Source organism: Lepus europaeus, chromosome 1, assembly GCF_033115175.1.
Source record: "Lepus europaeus isolate LE1 chromosome 1, mLepTim1.pri, whole genome shotgun sequence".
NCBI lineage: Eukaryota > Metazoa > Chordata > Mammalia > Lagomorpha > Leporidae > Lepus > Lepus europaeus.
Genome location: NC_084827.1, coordinates 122,991,194 through 123,014,149, shown reverse-complemented (window position 1 = coordinate 123,014,149; position 22,956 = coordinate 122,991,194). Strand labels below are relative to the sequence as shown.

Here is a 22,956-nt window from a genome sequence, read left to right as displayed (position 1 = left end):
TTCATATAAAAATCATCTTTGTGTAGTATGTTTTTTAAGTAGGGGATGTTAGTATGCTGTGGATTCTGTTGATGAATGAAAATTGGTTTTAGTTTACAACTTTGTTTTCTGTCTTCACTTTTCAGCAACTTTGTCTGACTGCTTCAAAGTTTGTGGCACATCTTATTAACCAAAATGTGGTAAGTAATAATCTTTAAAACATGGTGTCTTTCAGTGCCCTTAGAACTCAAGCTTGATACACTTCAGTAATTATATTTCTATTTTTATTTTGATGTATTGTCCTTGGGGTAAATATCTTGTATGATATTTTAGTTTTAAAAGCTATAATAAATGCATTTAAATTCTTTTTTTAATGATTTATTTATTTATTTGAAAAACAGAGTTTACAGAGAGAGGTGGGGAAGGGACAGAGAAAGAAATCTTCAATTTGCTGGCTCACTCCCCAAATGACCACAATGGCTAGAGCTGGACCAGTCCAGAGCCAGGAGCCAGGAACTTCTTCCAGGTCTCCTGTGTGGGTATAGGGGCCTAACGACTTTGGCCATCTTCCACTGCTTTCCCAGGCACGTTAGCAGGGAGCTGAATCCGAAGTGGAACAGCCAGGACTTGAACCTGTGCCCACATGGGATGCCGGCATCACAGGCGCTACTTTACCCTCTAGGCCACAGCGCTGGCCTCATAATTTTTTTTTTTTTTTTTTTGACAGGCAGAGTTAGACAGTGAGAGAGAGAGAGAGACAGAGAGAAAGGTCTTCTTTCCATGGGTTCACCCCCCCCCCCAAATGGCCGCCATGGCCGGAGCACTGCGCTGATCCAAAGCCAGGAGCCAGGTGCTTCCTCCTAGTCTCCCATGTAGGTGCAGGGCCCAAGCACTTGGGCGATCCTCCAGTGCCCTCCTGGGCCACAGCAGAGAGCTGGCCTGGAAGAGGAGCAACCGGGACAGAACCCGGCGCCCCAACCGGGACTAGAACCTGGGGTGCTGGTGCCACAGACTGAGGATTAGGCTACTGAGCCGTGGCGCCAGCCCATAATATTCTTTAATAAGAGACATTAGATAGTTCTAGATATTTTATCAGAATTGATCTAAACGTGGTTACTTGACTACATATCTTTTTCTTTTTTAAAGAATGTAATTTAATTCATTTTCTAAAGCAATGTAGTATCTTTTCTACTTTTTTCCCCATACATGGTGTTCATGAAGAACCAATAAATAGCTGATAACTGCAAAAAACTCTTCCTGTATTTGTATAGATATTTATAAAGTAATTTTATTTTTTTCAAATAATAATTAGATTATTAAATAATTTTGATCTGTCTTCACTGCAGGTGATTTTATCACTTTATTGTTCAATGTTTGTGTTTTATATGCATCCATACAAAAGATTTAGCTTCTGTTTAACTTTGAAAATTGTAAAATTGCTCTTATTTGTCCTCACAGGTTTTCTTCAGATCTGTATTCACATTTTTAGTGTAATGTCTGTATTTGAAGTCATATTTAACCTTATTCCTCTAACATTAAGTAGTAGTTAATTTTTACCTATCTGAAATTCTTTCTAGTGTCCACTCTTAGAAATCTTTTAGATTTTAACCTAATTAGTTTCCACACCATTTACAATGGAAGCTTGTTGCTTAAGACCATGGAAACTAGCTTTCATATGTCTGTACCACAAAGACACATTTCTGTTTTTGGATTTAGAGTACACATCAGAGGTTTTTGTCATTGCCATAAAACAGTTATGATGGTAAATATTTTGGCTCTTTGCAACTGTGGTGCAAGACAGTATTTTCTTGTCATTGATGTAAGACTGTTTGATGCCCTTCTCTTCCCTGGGAAAATCAGTATGTATTTGCGGTTGTGTACAATATGAAGATGATATTCTCCTGAATTGGGATTTAGACTTCTTCCCTTTTCAAATAAGTATCTGATTTTGGAAAGGCATTATTCCCACTCTTCTTGGCATTTGTTATTAATGGTAATTGTTGAACATGGCCAATGTAAATAGTTTACTTACAAAGGGGAAAGTGATCAAAATTGTTACGTGTGCAGCAGATAAAATTAAAGTATCTTGTGACCATGTTAGTATTCATGCAGTTCAAGAGCCAGTGCTCAAATCCAAATGTGCTGATACAGGATGTGAGCATCCCAACCCACATCTTAATTGCTATGCTGAATACCCACCCCATGTAAGTTCTTAAGAGGTACAAAATGGGAGCTAGCACTGTGGTATAGCAGCTAAAGCCACCACCTATAGTGCTGACATCCCATATGGGCACCAGTTCAAGACCTGGCTACTCCACTTTTGATCCAGCTCTCTGCTATGACTTGGGAAAGCAGTAGAAGACGGCCCAAGTCCTTGGGCCCCTGCACCTGTGTGGGAGACCCGGAAGAAGCTCCTGCCTCCTGGCTTCAGATTGGCACAGCTCTAGCCATTGTGGCCAACTGAGGAGTGAACCAGCAGATGGAAGACCTCTCTTTCTCTGCCTCTCCTTCAATCTCTGTGTAACTCTGACTTTCAAATAAATAAATAAATCTTAAAAAAAAAAAAAATAGAGAAATACAAAAAGCAAAAGAAAAAAAAAGAAAAAAAAATTTAAAACAAAAAAATTAAAAATTAAAAATTAAAAAAAGAGGTACAAAATGAAATTATCCCATATTTGGAGTATTTATATGTACATTATAAAACTTTGCTATTCATACGTGTAGTATAATGATTTTAGTATAATGATTTACTAATTATTATTACCAACAGTAAGTTAATGTTTGTAAAAGCATTTTCTCTCTCCCCTATGTCTGCATTCTATTTAAGGCACATGAAGTTTTATGCTTGGAAATGCTTACTTTGCTGCTTGAAAGACCAACAGATGATAGTGTTGAAGTAGCAATTGGTTTTCTCAAGGAATGTGGCCTCAAGTTGACACAAGTGTCACCAAGAGGAATCAACGGTAGGTGTATACAAATATTCTTGGCTTGATGTTAATCTTCTGTTTGAGTATTATGTTTACCACGTTTTTCATTCCCTTTTCTTTTTGTTTAGCTATATTTGAACGCCTTCGAAACATTCTGCATGAGTCTGAGATTGACAAAAGAGTTCAGTATATGATTGAAGTGATGTTTGCTGTACGGAAGGATGGGTTCAAGGACCACCCTGTTATACTAGATGGACTGGACTTAGTGGAAGAGGATGACCAGTTCACCCACATGCTCCCTCTGGAGGACGACTATAATCCAGAGGATGTTCTTAGTGAGTCTGGGTGGTTGGGAGTGGGAAGTGGTCTATCAAGAAATGTAAATATTGGAAATAAATGTTTAATGTTTGCTTTTTTTTCTTTTTTTTTAAAGATGTTTTCAAGATGGATCCTAATTTTATGGAGAATGAAGAAAAGTACAAAGCTATTAAGAAGGGTATGTAGAATTTTAAAAATAATTCATTTGGGATAAACTGAAACAATTTAGATAGTTATACAATACCGATGAAAAAGGAAGTATTAATAGATCACTCAGCCTCACGCAGTACAATCTCTTCTCCTGTGGAGCCAATCACTTCAGTGTTTCCCCCTGCTTTATTTTACTTTCTAATCTTGTCCATGGTATCAATGATTTACATCATCTTGAGAAATACTCCGTTTACTAGGGGCCTTCATTTAACTTCTGTACATTTACAGTTACACTTGCAGACTCATTTTGCTATTCAGTTTGGTGGGATGCTTTATTATAAAATGCTATCCTTTGTTATCTGGGGCGCGGGTCCTTATAGCACCAAAGTTTGGGTTCCTGGGAAGTCCATGATTATCATTATTGTTTGTACATCATTGGTGTGCTGTAAGCACTAACTTTGCACAGATTTGGGTTTATATTTTATCTTTAGTAATACTAGCTAAGTGATCTAGAACTAATTACTTGGTTGACATGTGAGTGACTTTTACTGCTTGTGAAAGGATAAATGCAGTATTTTGTGTTGCTACAGAGTAAATATGCAGACACTTAAACTATTTTGGAGGACAGTAATAACTGTTGTTTTCACATGTATATCATTATTTTTCCTCCTAAAACTAATATTCAGGCCTACTTTTATAACAGCTTTATGGATTTATTTCCCTTGAGCTGTGATTTTACCTCAAAAGGACTTAGTGCTCTAGAAGCTCCTAGAAAGGGGAGTGAAGACTTAAAACCATGTTTTCCTGTGTTCTGTGCTTTAGTAATGCTTGGAAATAGAAGGTAAAGGTGCAAGGAGCCTTCCAGTTTTGTACATTATTCTAAAAATCTAGTACAGGAAATCAATTCTCTTCTTAGATGCTGATTTCCCAGGAGCATTTCACTGCTGCTTGCCAGATCCCTTTGTCTGTTCCATAGTTTAGTTTCCAAATGTGGAAAACTCCTTAGACACACTTCACCTTCTTTTCTTATGACCTCTTTCCTATGATTTCCCTAAAATATTTCCAAATGATTTTTTTTTTGAATTCTCACTATATTTGGTATGATTTATTTTCTCTTTTAAACTTGGGAATTTCCTGCCTATTTCTTTAGGGTGTAGGCAGTTGCCAAAGCCTGGAAAATAAGTGGCACTTTCCTTTATTTTAGCAGTCCTCAAATTCTTTGGTTTCATTTACTATAAAAGGCCTCTGTTTATGTGTGGTTTGTCTATTGATTATTTATCATTTCATAAATTTTAAAATAAAAAGTAAGCAACTTACTGACACTAAATATATTAACAAAATTATATATTTTTATGAAAACAATTATTTCACAAAACACATTTAGTAAGAAGAATGGCATGATAGTTTAGTATCTGGCCTGGTGGGAAATCGCTGTTTTCTATATTCAGTCTGTTGTAGTAAGTGGTTTTACTTGAAGTAGTTGAGGAAGCCTCATGTGGGTATGTGTTAGAGGAGGGAAGAGTATGTTAACCGTCTTAGGTAATTGCATATATTCTTCCTTGATACTCTGTCAATATTTAAAAGCTGATAGTTTCTTAAAGATGAATTTTAATGTGAAATCTGAAACAACATCAGTGAATTTTCATACTCTGTTATGTTAAAATCCATTAATCTGTCCCTTAGAATGGTTCTTTTACACGTACATGATTTTATAACATGTTGCATTTGTTATTTGGAAGATACTGATTAATCGCATCTTCTAAGTGTTAACACATTAAGATTATCAAAATGAAATTATGTTAATACAGTATCAGGAAATTACATGTTAGTATTAACACCTGTCTCGTCAGAAAAGTCAGTGTTAGGGAGCTCTGACGCTCACAGAGATTGGTACAGTTTTTCCGAAAATTGACTTTTCTCTTGAAACCTTTTTAGCATGGTAGCAAACACTGTTAGTTGTTTCTTCTGAAATGACAGTCTCACTTTGTCTACATCTGAGAAGGTATCTGCCAAACACCTAACAGCTATCATTTGTTGGAATTGAATGGCATTCTTTCAAGTAACAAATGAAAGAAGTAGTTGTTTTATCTTGCACCTCAGTTACACAAGTACTTTTTCTTGAGATAACCCTTACCAATCATTTTACATGAATTTCAGTGTCACCATTTGTCACTCAGATTATGATAAAGGCCTATATGTAAATGCTGAGATTTTTTTAAAGTTTTATTTATTTATTTGAAAGGCAGAGTTACAGACAAAGGGACAGACAGAGAGATCTTCCATTTGCTAGTTCACTCCCCAAATGACTGCCACAGCTGGAGCTTGGCTGTTCCGAAGCCAGGAGCCAGGAGCTTCTTCTGGGTCTCCCATGTGGGTGCAGGGGTCCAAGCTCTTCGGCCATTTTCCACTGCTTTCCCAGGCCATTAGCAGGGAGCTGGATTGGAAGTGAACCAGCCGAGGTTTGAACCAGCACCCATATGGGATGCCCACACCACAGGCCGAGGCTTAACCTACCAAGTCACAGTGCCGGCCCTAAGACATTCTTGAGTGAAACTAGCTTTTCTTGTATCCTGTTGCTGAAGTGCATGGTAAAGAATGCATTGATTACTGGTGTATTGTGTGCTTTGATTTGTGTTTGGGTTTCAGCAGTTTTAACCTGTTTTGCTTTTGGAAAATCAAAAATGTCAGCCCAGGGGCCGGAGCCATGGCTCACTTGGTTGGTCCTTCGCCTGCGGCACCGACATCCTATATGGGTGCTGGGTTCTAGTCTTGGCTTTTCTTCTTCCAGTCCAGCTCTCTGCTGTGGCCCAGGAGGGCACTGGAGGATCGCCCAAGTGCTTGGGCCCCTGCACCTGCGTGGGAGACCAGGAAGAAGCTCCTGGCTCCTGGCTTCAGATCGGCGCAGTGCCAGCCTAGCGACCATTTGGGGAGTGAACCAACGAAAGGAAGACCTTTCTCTCTGTCTATCTCACTATCTATAACTCTACCTGTCCAAAAAAAAAAAAAAAAAAAAAAAGCCCAATCAAAAATAGTATCTTAGTATCATTATAAAAGCTGTTTTTTTTTGAAAGGCACAGTGACAGAGAAGGATTATCTTGATTTTCTCCGCAAGTGCCTGCAACACCTGGGGCTAGGCCAGGCTGAAGTCAGCAGCCGGGATCTCAATCTGCGTTTCCCCCATGGGAGGCAGAAACCCAAGTACTTAGGGTAACATCTCCTATCTCCCCCACACACCCCACCCCCTGGGTAGAAATGTGGAATAGCAGGGACTCAAACAGGCACTCTGATGTGGGATGCAAGTGTTGCAAGAAGCTACTTAACTCAGTGCACTGCAATGCCCACCCAATATTACAAAAGTAGTTATGATGTCACAGGCCACTTGATGGGTCTCAGTGATCCTCCAGGGCCTCCTAGACCATGCTTTGAAACCATTACTTTATTCAGATAATGAAATCCCATTGTCATTGCCTAAGTGATTCCAGTAAGTTGATTTAGAAGTGGAGAAATGAGAACAGGACTACATAAACAATTAGACAATTCATTTGACCTTCATTCTTTCCTGAAATGGTTGTCTAGGACCGGTGTTTAAAAATGGCCACAGCAGGGAGTGAGCACAGCTTTAGTAATTAGCACCTTAGAGTGACCCAGGTGTACTTGAATTCTAGGTCTTACAGCATTTGGGAAACCAGCAGGAGTGCCTATCTTTCTGTTACTGAATACTAAATAGTTCCTTATTCTAAAAGTCTGTCTAAGCTATATTGTATAATAATAAACTTGACACTTCAGGTTATTTCTTGGTCATGTTCATTAGGAATATTCTTGAGATTGCTATGTCAGAAAAAAGCTGAATTCTCTAATTTTTGTAAAATGATTTATTTTTCATATTACAAAGGTGTGTTAGCATGAAATATGTAGCTCCTTATGTATATTGCTCATATATAAAGACATTCAAATTTTCCTACATGGGAGTTGGCATAAAACTTTGTATTAAAAGTTTTCTGATTATAATAAATACACAAAAGTAAAATTGGCCAGATTTGTAAAATCTTTTATCAAGGTATCAGCATTGTGGCACAGTGGGTTAAGCCATTGCCTACGACACTAGCATCCCATATAAGTGCCAGTTCAAGTCCTAGCTGCTCTACTTCCAATCCAGCTTCCTGTTCATGCTTGGGCCCCTGCCACCCAGATGGGAGACCCCAGTCAAGTTATGGGCTCCTGGCTTTGGTGGGTCCCAACCCTGGCCCTTGTAGCCTTTTGGTTAGTGAACCAGCAGATGGAAAAATCAATCTCAATCTCAAATCGATCTCAATTTCTCTCTCTCTCTCTCTCTCTCTCTCTCTCTCTCTAAAACTCTGTCTTTTAAATAAATAAATAAATATTTTTGAAAAGCCTTTTATCAGGCTAACAGAACCACTGGACAAAATATAATTTTAGTTTGTCCCTGATTTACTATTAGCATAATGACTTGCTTTTTGTAGCCTCTCCTATGCATCCCTATTTTCATGGAGTTCTGAATATGGCTTGTGTTTTCATTTGTGATAATCCAAGTGTTGTCTTTTGATTTGCTTTAAAGTTTTTAAACTTCTGTTTCTGTTTACATATTAGAAGTCTTTGGATGGATTTTTTTAATGTTCAACTTATTAGGTATATATTCCAATAAAAATCTGTTAATTTAAAGGAAACACTAACTCATGCAGTTGTTTCCTGTCTCTGATCTAAGTACATTCTTAGCTTAACTTTTTTCTATATGTAGTAGACAGATGATAAAATAGTATCTTGATTTCCATATGCTGGTTGTTAGTCTTAATTTTATAGTGTTCTTGCTATTTTGGAAAACCTTCTTCTGCCTTTTCTTGTTTTTTATTTATTTATTTATTTTGTATTCCTTCCTTGGTTCATGGCCACTTTCTAGCTGATGGAAGAGTGACATTTATGGCTGTCTCTAATCAGAGTAGTTGTAATGCTTCCTCACCACCGTGACAGTAACATGAGGCTTGTGTGGGCTTCTTTTTTTGTTAGACCACTATGGATCTCCATGAATGAGAATTATCTTCTCAGAGATACATTATATCACTTACTCATTAGTTATTATTTTTTTTTTTTCCTAAATGTAATTTGTTCATGTAGAAATTCTAGATGAAGGAGACAGTGACTCAAACACAGACCAAGATGCAGGAAGCAGTGAAGAAGAGGAGGAAGAAGAGGAGGAAGAAGGAGAAGAAGATGAAGAAGGTAAAGGTGTTATATTGTAAAATATTTTAAGATCAGATTAATTCTAATATAAGCCTCCAAAACAGTGTTTCTCATGGGGTTGTGATGGGAGGGATGCTGTTGCCATCTAGCAAGTGAAAACAAAGGCTGCAGTTCAACAACTGTTTCCTACAACAGGGTACTATCAGCCCCAAATGCTGGTATTGGCAAGGTTGGGAAACTGTGCTCTAAAAGGGAAAAACAAGTAAATTAATTTTTAAACATCAACATAATTTTAATTTGACATTTTGTGCTTTTGATTATGTTATAAACTGGAAAAAGGTGTATTCATCTTGAGTATGTGTGATTTATGTCACCCTGGCGAGAATGTGGAGGATTAGAGTGACTAGATATTTTCTATTCACTTTGGCAAAATAGAGTGGGGAGGCCAAAAGCTATATTTGTACAGAAGCAGGCATGATGTTCTTCCTCTTCAGCTTTCATTACATTATTTCTCAGAAAAATAAACTCAAAGCTTTACTTTGGTTCAGTCTCAGTTAATAACATCAGAACGTGCTTGAAGTGATCATTATTTATATGTATTACATATTTGAAAATATTAGTGTATCCTTCCCTTTTAGGATATAATGTATTTTAGTTCTATTTACAGTGTGGATTTGCTCTTCTGTTACATTTTATAGCAAATGTGTTTAAATGTTTCCTGATGTTTTCCTTATGTAATTCATCTCTTTATACTATATTTTACTTTAGTTTTTGTTTTATATGTAGTAGTATTCAAACAGAAACTATTAAATATATATAAGGAAAGTTTTCATGTGTTCAAATGGGAGGAAATTTTCACAAATGTATGTATGAGTATTTATACTGGACCCATCCAACTTGTCCTGGCCCAGCAATCTCTAAAACTGAATTTCTACCCATAAGTTACACTTATGAATTATGAAGATACTGTTCTCTAGCAATAATATTTTACCAAATAACAGCATGAGTGAAGGCTTTCATGGTATCTAAAGGAGCACATGACATGGTCATAACAACAGTTTTTCTTGCTGTGGTCTATACTTCCTCAAGCTAATGGAATGATATGACAAAAGACTTGACACAGTGACCTTGAGTTCCATAAATATTGACTAGCACAGTAGAAAATATTATTTTGAGATTGTAAATAGATTTATTTTTAAAACTTTTACAGATACATTTTCAGATATCCATATTTATTTTTTATAGTTTCATGGTTTTGTCATGTTTACTTTCTTTCAGGACAAAAAGTGACCATTCATGACAAAACAGAAATTAATCTCGTCTCATTCCGTCGTACAATATATCTTGCAATTCAGTCAAGGTAAGACATTATACCTTAGTTGATATATATATATATATTTTTAAATTTTGTTTAGGATGAGGAAGGAGACCAGGGATACTATTTAGAATTTGGTAACAGAACACAAGATACTACTTCAACATTTTACAGTACTTTGCTCTCCTCTCTCATATCAGGCCCAGATCCCTAACTGTTGGTTCTCTGCTTTAATGAAAATTGCTTTTACTTGGAAAGTCTAGTTGTATTACAGAATTAAGTGGCGTTTTTTACACTATGTAATTTCCTATAGTTAAGTATCACTAATAAAAAATTAACAACAACTGTATTATATAGCTCATATGGAGTTAATATTTGTATAAGGGAAATTTAATTTTTCTTCCCATAATCTGGTTTCTAATTCTGGTTTCTAACAAGAAGCACTATTGTGATGACTTTGGGACACTGATTTGCTATGCAGTTGAAAATGAATATAAATAGAAATACAAATTAGACTTACGAAGATTTTAAGGGTCCTTTGAAGTAATCATTAGAACTTTCATAATCTCATGAAAACAATACCTATCCCTTTTGAAGACTGAGTTGGCTTTAAAGGGAAATAAATGAGAATGTTAAATGCTTAGTGCATCTGTCATTTATATGTGAATCAGTTATTGATTTAGTGGGCATAGTGTTTACATTTTACACTGGAGAAGGAATGTTTTCTCAGTTCTGTTTTATTACTAAGTCTTGTGTATTTCCATTCAGTCTGATGTAATAGCAATAATGATTCATAAGTAAGAGTCATCTTGTTTTCAGTCCGTCTGAAACTTTTTGGCTTTAGATTCATCTCCAAATAGAGGAATGTGAAACAGCAGAACACTGGTTGGAAATATTTTGGTTTATCCTTACCTATTTGTTTGCCTTTCACATGAAAACCTATTAATTTTTTTTGCATAAATTCAAAATGGAAAATGAGAAATTATTTGTTATAGGTAAATATTCTTAAGTAGAATTTGGCCTTTCAATAAGTTGTCTTTTTCCAACCCTGGTATGGAATATTGTTTAATTTTATTTATTTTCCTTGACAGTTTATCTTCACTTTTTATTTTAAAGATTTATTTATTTATTTGAAAGTCAGAGTTACCCAGAGAGAGAAGGAGAGGCACAGAGAGAGAGAGAGAGAGAGGTCTTCCATCCGCTGGTTCACTCCCCAGTTGGCTGCAACAGCCGAAGCTGTGCCGATCCAAAGCCCGGAGCTTCTTCCAGGTCTCCCATGTGGGTGCAGGGGCCCAAGGACTCGGGCCATCTTCTACTGCTTTCCCTGGCCATAGTAGAGAGCTGGATCGGAAGTGGAGCAGCTGGGACTCGAACTGGCGCCCACATGGGATGCTGGCACTTACAGGTGGCAGCATTACCCGCCATGCCACAGTTCCAGTCCAAATCATCACTTTTTATAAATTATTCTTTAAAATTTTGATTAATAGGGGCCAGTGCTGTGGCACAGCAGGTTAAAATCCTGGCCTGAAGCGCTGGCATCCCACATGGGTGCTGGTTCAAGACTTGGCTGCTTCACTTCCTGATCCAGCTCTCTGCTGCGGCCTGGAAAGCAGTGTAAGATGGCCCAAGTCCTTGGGCTTTTGCACCCTTGTGGGAGAGCAGGAAGAAGCTCCTGCCTCCTGGCTTTGGATCATTGCAGTTCCAGCTGTTGCGGCCAATTGGGGAGTGAACCAGTGGATGGAAGACTCTCACTCTCTCTCTCTCTCTCTCTCTCTCTCTCTGCCTCTCCTCTCTCTGTGTAACTCTGACTTTCAAATAAATAAGCAAATCTTTTAAATAAATAGGGGCCAGTGCCGTGGCTCACTTGGTTAATACTCTGCCTGCAGCACCGGCATCCCATATGGGCACCAGTTCTAGTCCCAGCTGCTCCTCTTCCAGTCCAGCTCTCTGCTGTGGCCCAGGAGGGCAGTGGAGGATGGCCCAGGTCCTTGGGCCCTGCACCTGCATGGGAGACCAGGAGGAAGCACCTGGTTCCTGGCTTCGGATCAGCACAGTGTGCCGGCCGCAATGCGCCGGCTTGGCGGCCACTTTGGGGGTGAACCAACGGAAAAAGGAAGACCTGTCTGTCGCTCTCTCTCTCACTGTCTAACTCTGCCTGTCAAAAAAAACAAAAAACAAAAAAAACAAAAAAAAAAAAAGAAAAGTTACACCGGTACTTTTGAATAATTATTTAAAAGAACCCTTTTTTTATTGACCTAACTAAAATTGTCTCTGGGAATACAACAGACTAAAAAAAATTAAAGCATTAAAAAATAAGTGGTATCCACTATTTCATGATTCTTGTATGTTAGTATTTGTTGTATTCCAAGTACCTAAATGCCTACATAAAAAATACTTACATATGGCAAAGGTTACTGTACTTAAAAGCTCATAGAAATGTTAGAAAACAAACTTTTTTTTTTAAAGATTTGTTTATTTGAAAGATAAAATTACAGAGAGGCAGAGGCAAGGAGACAGAAGTTTTGCATCTGCTGATTCACTCCTCAAATGGCTGCAGTGGAGGAAGCTGGGCTGATCCAAAGCCAAGAGCCAGGAGCTTCTTCTGGGTCTCCCACATGGGTACAGGGGCCCAGGAACTTGGGCAATCCTCCTCTGCTTTCCCAAATCATAGCAGAGAGCTGCATCAGAAATGGAGCAGCCAGGACACAAACCAGCGCCCGTATGAGTTGCCCGCATGGCAGGCATCAGCCCCAGCAAACAGACTTTCATAGCTATGTATTTAAAGGACCTGGATGGCAAATTTCATATAACAAGATTATAAATCATGATAATAAAAATGTTACTAAATATATTCACTGTAGACAAAGAAATGTTATTGTTGGTCATTAGAATAGCTAAGGTTGGCTGGCGCTGCGGCTCACTAGGCTAATCCTCTGCCTGTGGCACTGGCACTCTGGGTTCTAGTCCCAGTTGGGGCACCGGTTCTGTCCCGGTTGCTCCTCTTCCAGGCCAGCTCTCTGCTGTGGCCAGGGAAGGCTGTGGAGCTTGGCCCAAGTGCTTGGGCCCAGCACCCACACCGGAGACAAGGAAAAAGCACCTGGCTCCTGGCTTCAGATTGGCGCAACGCATCGGCCATAGTGGCCATTTGAGGGGTGAACCAATGGAAGGAAGACCTTTCTCTCTCTCTCTCTCACTGTCTAAGTCTGCCTGTCAATAAATAAATAAACAAATAAATAAAAACTAGAATAGCTAAGGTGGCTTATTTTTTAAAGCTGTGGTGTGCAGTACTTCTGAGAACTTTAATGAGATACATGTAATCAATGGGAAATTATATTAGTTAGACTCTTTTAGGACTTACTGTTCTTGCCATTTGACCCATCTTTTTCATTATTATATAAAGAAATATTGATACATAATTAAAGACTGCATTGTTTAATATGCACACAAAAACCAGAGAGAGTCATCTTATGTAACATGAGTAGCCTAAATGTCTGATTTATGTGACCGTTGAAGATTAGGTTAATGAGGAGTTATAAATATGGGCAAATGGTCTGATACACTGTTGGGTGGCAGAAACAATATAGATTTTATTAGACTGTGATGTAAAATTATCAAAGCTGTTAAAGTAGCAGGCATATTCTAGAAATAATACATTAACATTGATGGTTATTTTGAGGGTGGATTATACATTTTTTGTATTGTGTAGCTTTTCCAGTCATGTGGTTTCTAACAATCTGTGTCTCTAATACCAGGCTAGAAATCCAGTGGACTATAATCATCAAGTCAAGTAGCTTTGAAGGCATTTTATGCTTATACTAACAGTTTGTACTTGGGAATCTTGCAAACAAAACCAAGTTCTAGCCGGCGCCGTGGCTCACTAGGCTAATCCTCCACCTTGCGGCGCCGGCACACCGGGTTCTAGTCCCGGTCGGGGCACCGATCCTGTCCCGGTTGCCCCTCTTCCAGGCCAGCTCTCTGCTGTGGCCAGGGAGTGCAGTGGAGGATGGCTCAAGTGCTTGGGCCCTGCACCCCATGGGAGACCAGGAGAAGCACCTGGCTCCTGGCTTTGGATCAGCGCGGTGCGCCGGCCGCAGCGCGCCAACCGCGGCGGCCATTGGAGGGTGAACCAACGGCAAAAGGAAGACCTTTCTCTCTGTCTCTCTGTCTCACTGTCCACTCTGCCTGTCAAAAAAAAAAAAAAAAAAAAAAAAAACCAAGTTCTGGTAACTGAACTATGTGGAATATTTTATGTTTTAAATTTTTGTTGACAAATATCACCAGTACTCTTGTTTTCTAAGTGTTAAAGCCTTTTATTTTCATAACATATAAAGCCACCCAACCGGCTTCATCGTTGAGAATAATGCTTTCTTGTTTGCTTGAGGCTTTAACCGATAGTCTGCTTTTTGCTTTAGGGAAGTTGTAGTATCACAGGGAAATGAACTACTATGTCCTCATCTATTTAAAGTTTTTCAAATTAGAAACATTAACAAAACCAGTTGATATAGCTTGAAAACTGGCAGTAATTTAATGTCTTTTTTATTTACTGTCCTCTATTAATTTGTAGTAAGCCTGCAATTCATTTGATTTCGCAACCTGAGTTAAAATATCAAGCAAATTTAATGCAAGTAATATTTGTAATTAGTGCTGTTTCAAAGCAATCTTGTGTTGAGTGAGTCATCGGTTTTAAATTAAAACAAGAACAAGGAGAATACACTGTCATAGAACTTTACCTCTGAAACGTCACTAATTAAATGAAAGGAAGGTGGTAAAGTATTTTCATCAGCTACTTGATTTTTTTTTTAAAGAATTATTTGGTTATTTATTTATTTATTTGAAAGGCAGGGTTAGAGAGAGAGGTATAGACAGAGAGAGGTCTTCCATCTGCTGGCTCACTCCCTGAATTGCCATAATGGCTGGAGCTGAGCCAATCCGAAGCCAGGATTTTCTTCCAGATCTCTCACGTGGATACGGGGGCTCAAGCGTTTGGGCCATCTCTGTGCTTTCCCAGGCACATTAGTAGGAAGCTGGATTGGAAGTGGAGCAGCCAGGACCCGAACTGGCGCTGGCCCCAACACACTGATATTGTTTAATGTCACTGTTGCAAAATCTCTGTACTGGTAGATTTCTTTTTTTCTTTTTCCTCTTATTCTATTGCCTTTTATCATCCTGTATTATTACCCAGTTGTGCTTATGGAACCCAGTTAGTAAGAGAAGCTGAAGAGTACAGATAAGCTGCCAGACAAAATTCGTAATTATTATATTTCAGTGAGTGAAGATTTTATACTGCTATTCCCAAAAGATTAAGTGATCCCAGCAGTGGGCTCTGTGTCCCAGCTGTTGAGTTCAGGGTCCAGAATCTCTCTACCCCAGCTGCTTGTTAGGCTCAACAATGAGGCTAAGGCACTCTTGAGTTTATCAGAAGGCAGCCTTGAGAAACTGCCTCCATGTCCCCAAGGTGTCATGATCTTGTGCTTGGAACCTGGAAAGGACTTTGAGGACAGATTGTACAGTTGAAGTAGCTTGGAGAAAATAGCCATAAAAGCCTTGGTCTTGGTGACATAACCTTAATTGTGTGGCTCTGCTATCCAAGTTCCATCTCTGGCTTTCACCTGGCATCTTGGCTCTGCTTTCAATATACTGTCTGAGGGAAGTTTCCTAAGTTACCCCAAATCTGGTTCAGAATAAGGATCTCCTGGAAGGAGAAAAGGAAGGAAGGAAGGAGGAACGAACTTAGTCACAGGAAAACTACTACATATTTGAGCTTGTTTCAAGAGAAGTGAGTAGTGGATAATGTAGCCCTGCCCCTCTGCAGTGATTAGTTCTGCCCTGATAGTTTTGTTTTGTTTTGTTTTGTTTTAAACAGGCAATGTTAGACAGTGAGAGAGACAGAGAGAAAGGTTTTCCTTTTTCCGTTGGTTCACCCCCAAAGTGGCTGCCACGGCCAGTATGTTGTGGCCAGCGTACTGCGCCGATCCAAAGCCAGGAGCCAGGTGCTTCTTCCTGGTCTCCCATGCGGGTGCAGGGCCCAAGGACCTGGGCCATCCTCCACTGCCTTCCTGGGCCACAGCAGAGAGCTGGACTGGAAGAGGAGCAACTGGGACAGAATCCGGCGCCCCAACCGGGACTAGAACCCCAGGTGCCGGTGCCGCAGGTGGAGGATTAGCCTCGTGAGCCGTGGCGCTGGCTAACCCTGATAGTTTTAAAAATTGAAGTGTAGTTTACATATAATAAAATGTACAATTTAAATTGAAAAGAATAAGGGTTTCGACAGTCTACAAAAGGTACAAGTATGTGGGGGAGGGGCTTCAAAAAGTTCAGGGAGTAATGGACTTAAAAGATTATGCTTTTCGATGAACTTTTTGAAGCACCCTCATATTAGCATTGTCGCTGGCTCAAATTCACATTGAATGTGCTTATTCCTTAGCTGAGGTATGTTGAAGATATTTTAAATTCAGTATATATGCAGATTGTAAGAAGTTTGCATTATCTAGTAAAGATAGATGAAGTTACGTTATGGTAGAATATATTCATTTACTGTTCCACATTGAGGTTTATGGTTAAACATGAGAAACTTGACTTGTGTTTGCCTCTGTCTTAATTAGATCTCTCCCTGGTTTCTCTGAACATATAATATGCATTTCAGGAAACTATTCTTCCAATTAAATATTAATTAGAGTTTTTGCTTGTGAAATATTAGGTGAGAAAGCTAAGTATTCCTGTGTTCAAATTTTACTTCTGGGACTATTTGGTGAGGAGCAAGTCTCACAACACCAGAACTCTGTTTTCTCATAGAGGAAATAAAATAATATGAAACTACGGTCAAAATAAGAGTCTTCAGAACAGCTGTTGGGTACTGTGGCACAGCAGGTTAAGCTGTCTGCAGCACTAGCGTCCCATGTGTGTGCCGGTTTGAGTCCCAGCTGCTCCACTTCTGATCCAGCTGCTTGGGCCCCTGCCCCCACACGGAAGACCTGCATGAAGCTCCTCACTCCTGGCTTCAGCCTGGCCCAGCCCTGGCTGTTGCAGCCATTTGGGGAGTTAACCAGTTGATAGAAGAGCTGTCTGTCTCTCCCTCTTTCTCTGAAGTTCTGACTTCCAAAAAAATAAGTAAAAATTTTTTTTAAAATAACTTGAAGTAAGATTCTTGTATGTGAAAAATGTTACAGTTTATGTTGTAGGCTTTTAACCTGTTATGACCGTCTTATCTCCACAGTTTAGATTTTGAAGAGTGTGCTCACAAATTACTGAAAATGGAGTTTCCCGAAAGCCAAACAGTACGTTGATATTTTTTTTCTATTAGGAAATATGTAATGGTTAATTGCCTATTCTGTCTTCGTGCACAAAAAAAGCATTCTTGGCTGTTGGCAGTTATAAAGCACAAGCTGTTACATTGTCCTAATTTAATACAGAAGAATTTATGTTCTTTTTTCATTCATTATATCATTCATGTACTATGCAACAGGCACTCTGCAAGGTATCGGGGATTTATAGATCCTTAAAGTACACAAGACTCTCTCTCTCAGCCGCATGGGATTCATTGTCCTATAACTTGGTATACTTCACTACTCAGAGTATCAGAATCTTAGTACTAGGGATAGTAAAGATTAGAACAAATAGATTATCTTATTTTTTATTTTGTTTTTTGTTTTTTTTCCTGATTTATTATTGTATCTGCCCATCTTGATTTTAGGTCCTTGGAACTTGAGCTAAGGCTTTGGTAGTTTTGTTTTTCACACTTCGCTTTACATGTGGTAGACCCAGCACAGATGCCACAATGAGTATATCAGCTCCAAAAGGCTCCTCAGTGTCTAACTGTTCTAGATTTTCTGGTTTAGCTGAGATAAGTCACTATTAGAAGGAAATTTGTTCTCAAGACTTGAAGTGAAATGTGTTACAGCTCATTTCTGTTTCAATCAAGTTTTATTGGGATATAGCCAAGCTCATTCATTGATGTTTCAGTTATTGCTGTTCCCAAACCACACCAGGAGAAAAAATAGTTTTGACAGAAAGACCACATGTGCTTCAAAGCACAAAATAGTTGCCAACTGATCCTTTACAGAAAAAGTTTGCCAATCTTTGTTCTAGACTCATTCTTGAAGCGCCATGGTGTAGAAGTTTGAAAGAAAAAGAAAATACTCCTTCCAACTTTAAAAACTTTTTTCTCTTTTAAAGTTTGTTTATTGCTATATTAGTAATTGTGCTCCTATTTGTGCCCCAACTGCACCTGGTATATCATCATTGGAAGGAAATAAATTAGTAAATTAACCTTTAAGAGTATAATTGACACAAATTATTATATAATTTGTCACATTATTTGAGAAATATAATTAAGCTATTACAAAAGTTTATTAATATTCATCTAGAGCATAGTTGTTCTAGAACTAATCTCAACATGTTTTGATAATATTTGGAAGAATGTAGTACATCTATTTTTAAGCTCTCAGGACTCCTAAAATCTTTGTAATACTTAATTAAAATGTTAAAATATTTAATTATGATAAGCCAGAGGGACTGACTCTTATAATTGCATTTGACCTAGGGAAGAAGAAAGTGATTTGTTTTGTAAGTAGTACTAACTATTCACAGTGCTTTCCTCTTGTTATCATGGTTTATTTTTTAAAACCTGATTAACTGCCATATTATAAAAATACAATGGTGAAAAAAATTGAAAATAAATTTTAGTATATCAAGTTAACATAATATGGAAGAATTTAGAAAAGTTTCACCTTAACTTTTCAGTAATATATGAATATTGACAAAATATGTTCTCTGAACTTTATACATGTATAAACCCCTTAATTGAGATAGCTTATGACTAATCTTAAAACAGTAGCAATAAGTCTGGTAATATAATGACATCTGAAAATATCCCTGTGTTGTAAAGTGAGGCCTTTGGGAGAATTGTTTCTTGAGTAGATTATCAGCTTCTGGAGCATCACTTCCTGTGATGATGGCAATACTGATTTTCTGCATGGTCCAGGAGAGTAGCCTCTACTCACATGCAGCTTTTGAGCGCATGAAACATAACTAATGTGATGTAAGAAACTAAGGTTTTGATTTTATTTAGTTTTACATAATTTAAATCACCACATGTGGCTAGTGGCTACCATATTTGACAGCATAATTATAAAGTGAGTGGTCTGGGGTTCCTGGCCTACCTCTTGCCCTGAGACCTGAGTCTCAACACAAATAGTTTACGTAGATATGTACAATAAATACTTACTGACTTCATTTCAAAATATTTACAGTTTTTACTATGTCCTATGTTAATACAAAATGTCAGAATTATTCATTATAAATATAAAGGATAAAGCTACCTAGTTACCTGAATCAACATATATTTTATTTTTATAGGCTTGCTTTTTGTTTATGGAAAATAGTTTACAGTTATATACTTGGAAAAATATTTTAAACTTTTAATGTTTTATAGAAAAAGACAATTTAGCAGATTCTACTGTGGTGGTCAGGGGATAAGTTTGTGCCTTTTTTCATTTTGTCTGCATTTACTTTGTGTTGCCTGAATTCTTTCATCTTTGAAATTGTTATAATCTATACATTTCATTAGGTTTGTTTCAGGAATTAATAAATGGAATTTGTTAATTTAAAATCTGTGGTTAGTTAAGTACAAATGATTTGTGATGATGGTACTTCCTGATTGGAGATTTTATTCATTGATTGAACAGAAGTTTTAGAGAGGCTTTCAAGACACCTAAATAGCTGATTGGATAAAATTTTATTTTAGCAGTTATGGAATGATTCCATCTATTTGAATGGATCCATGTATAGATAGATCTGTGTGCATAACATTTATTTTGAGGCTAGAATTCACCAACAAAAGTGTTTCTTTTTCTTTTAAAAGACATTTTTCATTTATCAACCAGTGTCATTTAAGTTAACATTGAAGTTATGCCCCTTGGTGCTTCTGTAAAGTGTTAGCATATTCTGTCTGTTCCATATTAGCTAGATGTATTCCTTAACAGCTGAGTTTGTATCTTTGGGAGGGAGGTAACTGAATTGTTACATGTTGTCTTGGTGAGTATTTTTAAAGGAATTCTGTATAGAATCCTTTCATAATATCATAGGTATAATCTCTCTTAGTGTTTTATATGCCAGATTTTCTTGAAGTGGTTCATACTTAGATGAATTTAGAATCAAATGATTAATCTGATTAACATGAATACTGGAGGCTGCCAGTTAAATTAATGCCTTTAAGGAATTATGAGCTTAACATAAATTGACGTTTTTATTTTATCCTAATAATGACAGTTCATAAGATTTTGAAATCTTTTAAAACCTTAATTTAAAATGCAAGCAGTTGCTGTCATATTGGTAAATTATCAAATAGTATAGATCCATTGAACCATTAATGTAATTTTTTTTTCCAAACAGAAAGAACTCTGCAACATGATATTAGATTGCTGTGCTCAACAAAGAACATATGAGAAATTTTTTGGCTTACTAGCAGGAGTGAGTTCCATACTTTTTTTTGTTGTTGTTGGAATTTAATAGAACTGTTATGTGATTCTTACCATGAATGTTGTGAATTAATGATCTACTTATAGTCTGGTCTAATATAATGAGATATCTCTGTTAAAAGCAAGTTGTTGAGGCCAGTGTTGTGGTGCATTAGGTTAAGTTGCTGTTTGTGACACATGTCAGAGTGCTGGTTCAAGTCCTGGCTACTCCACTTCTGACCCAGCTTCCTGCTCATGTGCCTGGGAAAGAAGTGGAAGGTGGTCCAACTACTTGGGCCCCTGCGTCCTATAGAGTAGACCAGGATGGAAGGGCTAGCTCAGATTTGGCTGATGTCAACCATGTGAGGAGTAAACCAGTCAATGGAAGATCTTTTCCTGTCTGTCTCTGACTCTGTGGGCCTCTGTGCTCTCTCACTCTAGCTTTCAAATTAGTCAGTTAGTACAACAAAAGCCAGTTACTCACATTTTCAGATTCTCCACTCTTCTGCTTCCACCTTTCCCATTTCATTCTTGCAGTGCCTCAACTTTGCATTTAATTCTTCCAGAACTTTTTTGAAATTCCTTCTACTTCGTAATAATTTCCTAGTAAAGGACAATTCATTACTATCTTTTTAGAATCTCAGAACAGTTAGAAAAGTCAAGTACTTGTTCAGACAGCACAGGTAAAGCATGAGCTAAAATATTTTTAAATCCAAACACTACCCCCAGAGTAGAGGCATATGTATACAGTATACAAATATATGTGTTAATGATCAGCTGTATGTATAATTTGTTTTAGCATATAAATCTGGTTAAATTTGGTTAAGTAAATTTAGGAAGATTATTATGCTCATAATTGTATTAACATTCAGTTTTTAATGGTATTGCCATTCAATTTTTTATTTATTAGCGATTTTGCATGCTAAAAAAAGAATACATGGAATCCTTTGAAAGTATATTCAAAGAACAGTATGATACCATCCATCGCTTGGAAACAAACAAATTGAGAAATGTTGCTAAGATGTTTGCTCACCTTTTATACACTGATTCACTTCCATGGAGTGTAAGTAGATGGGTCAATATTTGTACTTTGTTCTCATCTGCTGTTATTCTCAAAAAGGTTCAAACCTAGGCATTTTTATCTATTGGTAGATAAGCTTTAAAACGAACTGTAAACTTTACTATAGTTGCTATATTTGGGATTATGTTCATGTAATATGGAATTAAAACCTAAGTAAATAATGTATAAGAAATATATATTATCCTGGATTATATTTCACAGCCTAAATCCAGTGCTTTTAAATATGAATTTCTAAGAGCATTTTCAGGAAAAATCTGAGAAGCTTCAAATAGTTCATGGAAAATTTACATTGCCTCTTAATTCCATTTTTCCACAATTTTTTGTAGCCACTCTGTGTTACAGATTTTTTGTGTTCTGTGTGTTGTGCTATTACTTTGGTGCTGTGTGTGTCTCTGAATTACTGTCCCTGTTTTCTCAGGGATTAACCTCTCCATGGTTCCTGTTGATAGGAATCCAGAGAAATGGTTGTGCTAGTAGGATATGTTATTTTTATTTTTAACAGACACTGAAGTTAGGTAAGCAGTGGGGAGGAGTTGCCACAGTCATCGTTAGAACAAGGAGAGATAGTCTTAATGCAGAAGAATCCAGTGCACTGGATTGGAATTTGAAATACATTTAACGCTGATACTGATTATACAACCACTAATCATTCAACCACCGTTAGGTTTCTGAAATAAGTAGCACATAAAAGCGGAAGGTTACTTTTATTTTTATTTGCCTTAAATTATCTTTCTAAGAGTTTCAGTTACTAATCTGTAATCTTAGCATTCAGAAAAAGCCATAATTCTATTTATATTGGCTTTTATTATCTGTTACATGTGCTTTACAAAACTGTAGCCTAGTGCTGTAAGTAGTATTTTGCCCCAAACCCTCATATACACCAAATTTTGATGAGGGAGGTTTAGCAGTTCTCTTTGCTTCTTCTGCATTATATGCTCAAGACAAGATGTCTTCCCTGCTATAAAAAAATGTATTAAGAAAGAGAATGAAATCTATTTCTGTAACATCTTAACATTTTGAAAATTGGGATAAACTTTGCCAGAAATAATACATGTCAGCATAAAAGATTTTCAGAAATAATTGTGATTGACAGTGAAAATAAGTCATAATTTCAGGAGATACTTCTTAACAATGTATTGGTCACCTTGTACTGTTTTTGAAAACCAAAATAAAATTGTTTTAATTTTCAGGTTCTTGAATGTATAAAACTGAGTGAAGAAACCACTACATCATCCAGTAGAATTTTTGTCAAAATATTTTTCCAAGAACTGTGTGAATACATGGGTCTTCCCAAACTTAATGCAAGATTAAAGGATGAGTAAGTTTGTCGTTAAGCACTTTTTATTCTTATTGTCCTCAGGGATTTTCCCCTTCTTTGGCAGATATAAGTCTGTCCTCGGTTGTAAAGAAAGAGACAGACAGAAAGAGAAGGGAAGGGGAGGAGGAAGGAGAGAAGGGGGAAGGAAAAGAAAAGAAAGAAAAGGCCCCTATGACTTTTTTAATGCATTAATCATCTACTTCTCTGTATTTCATGTA

The 22,956-nt window shown here is 37.4% G+C and overlaps 1 protein-coding gene across 3 annotated transcripts in view; it reads left to right on the top strand.

Annotated features, from left to right (window-relative positions):
• CWC22 (CWC22 spliceosome associated protein homolog) overlaps window positions 1-22,956 on the top strand; it is a 78,068-nt gene that overhangs the window by 41,431 nt on the left and 13,681 nt on the right. For all 3 annotated transcript variants that reach the window (XM_062188594.1, XM_062188604.1, XM_062188613.1), the window contains 10 exons: window positions 126-179; window positions 2,807-2,942; window positions 3,035-3,241; window positions 3,340-3,402; window positions 8,505-8,609; window positions 9,849-9,930; window positions 17,099-17,159; window positions 20,275-20,352; window positions 21,250-21,402; window positions 22,611-22,738. In XM_062188594.1, coding sequence (XP_062044578.1) covers window positions 126-179; window positions 2,807-2,942; window positions 3,035-3,241; window positions 3,340-3,402; window positions 8,505-8,609; window positions 9,849-9,930; window positions 17,099-17,159; window positions 20,275-20,352; window positions 21,250-21,402; window positions 22,611-22,738 — 1,067 coding nt within the window. The remainder of the gene's footprint in view (window positions 1-125; window positions 180-2,806; window positions 2,943-3,034; window positions 3,242-3,339; window positions 3,403-8,504; window positions 8,610-9,848; window positions 9,931-17,098; window positions 17,160-20,274; window positions 20,353-21,249; window positions 21,403-22,610; window positions 22,739-22,956) is intronic.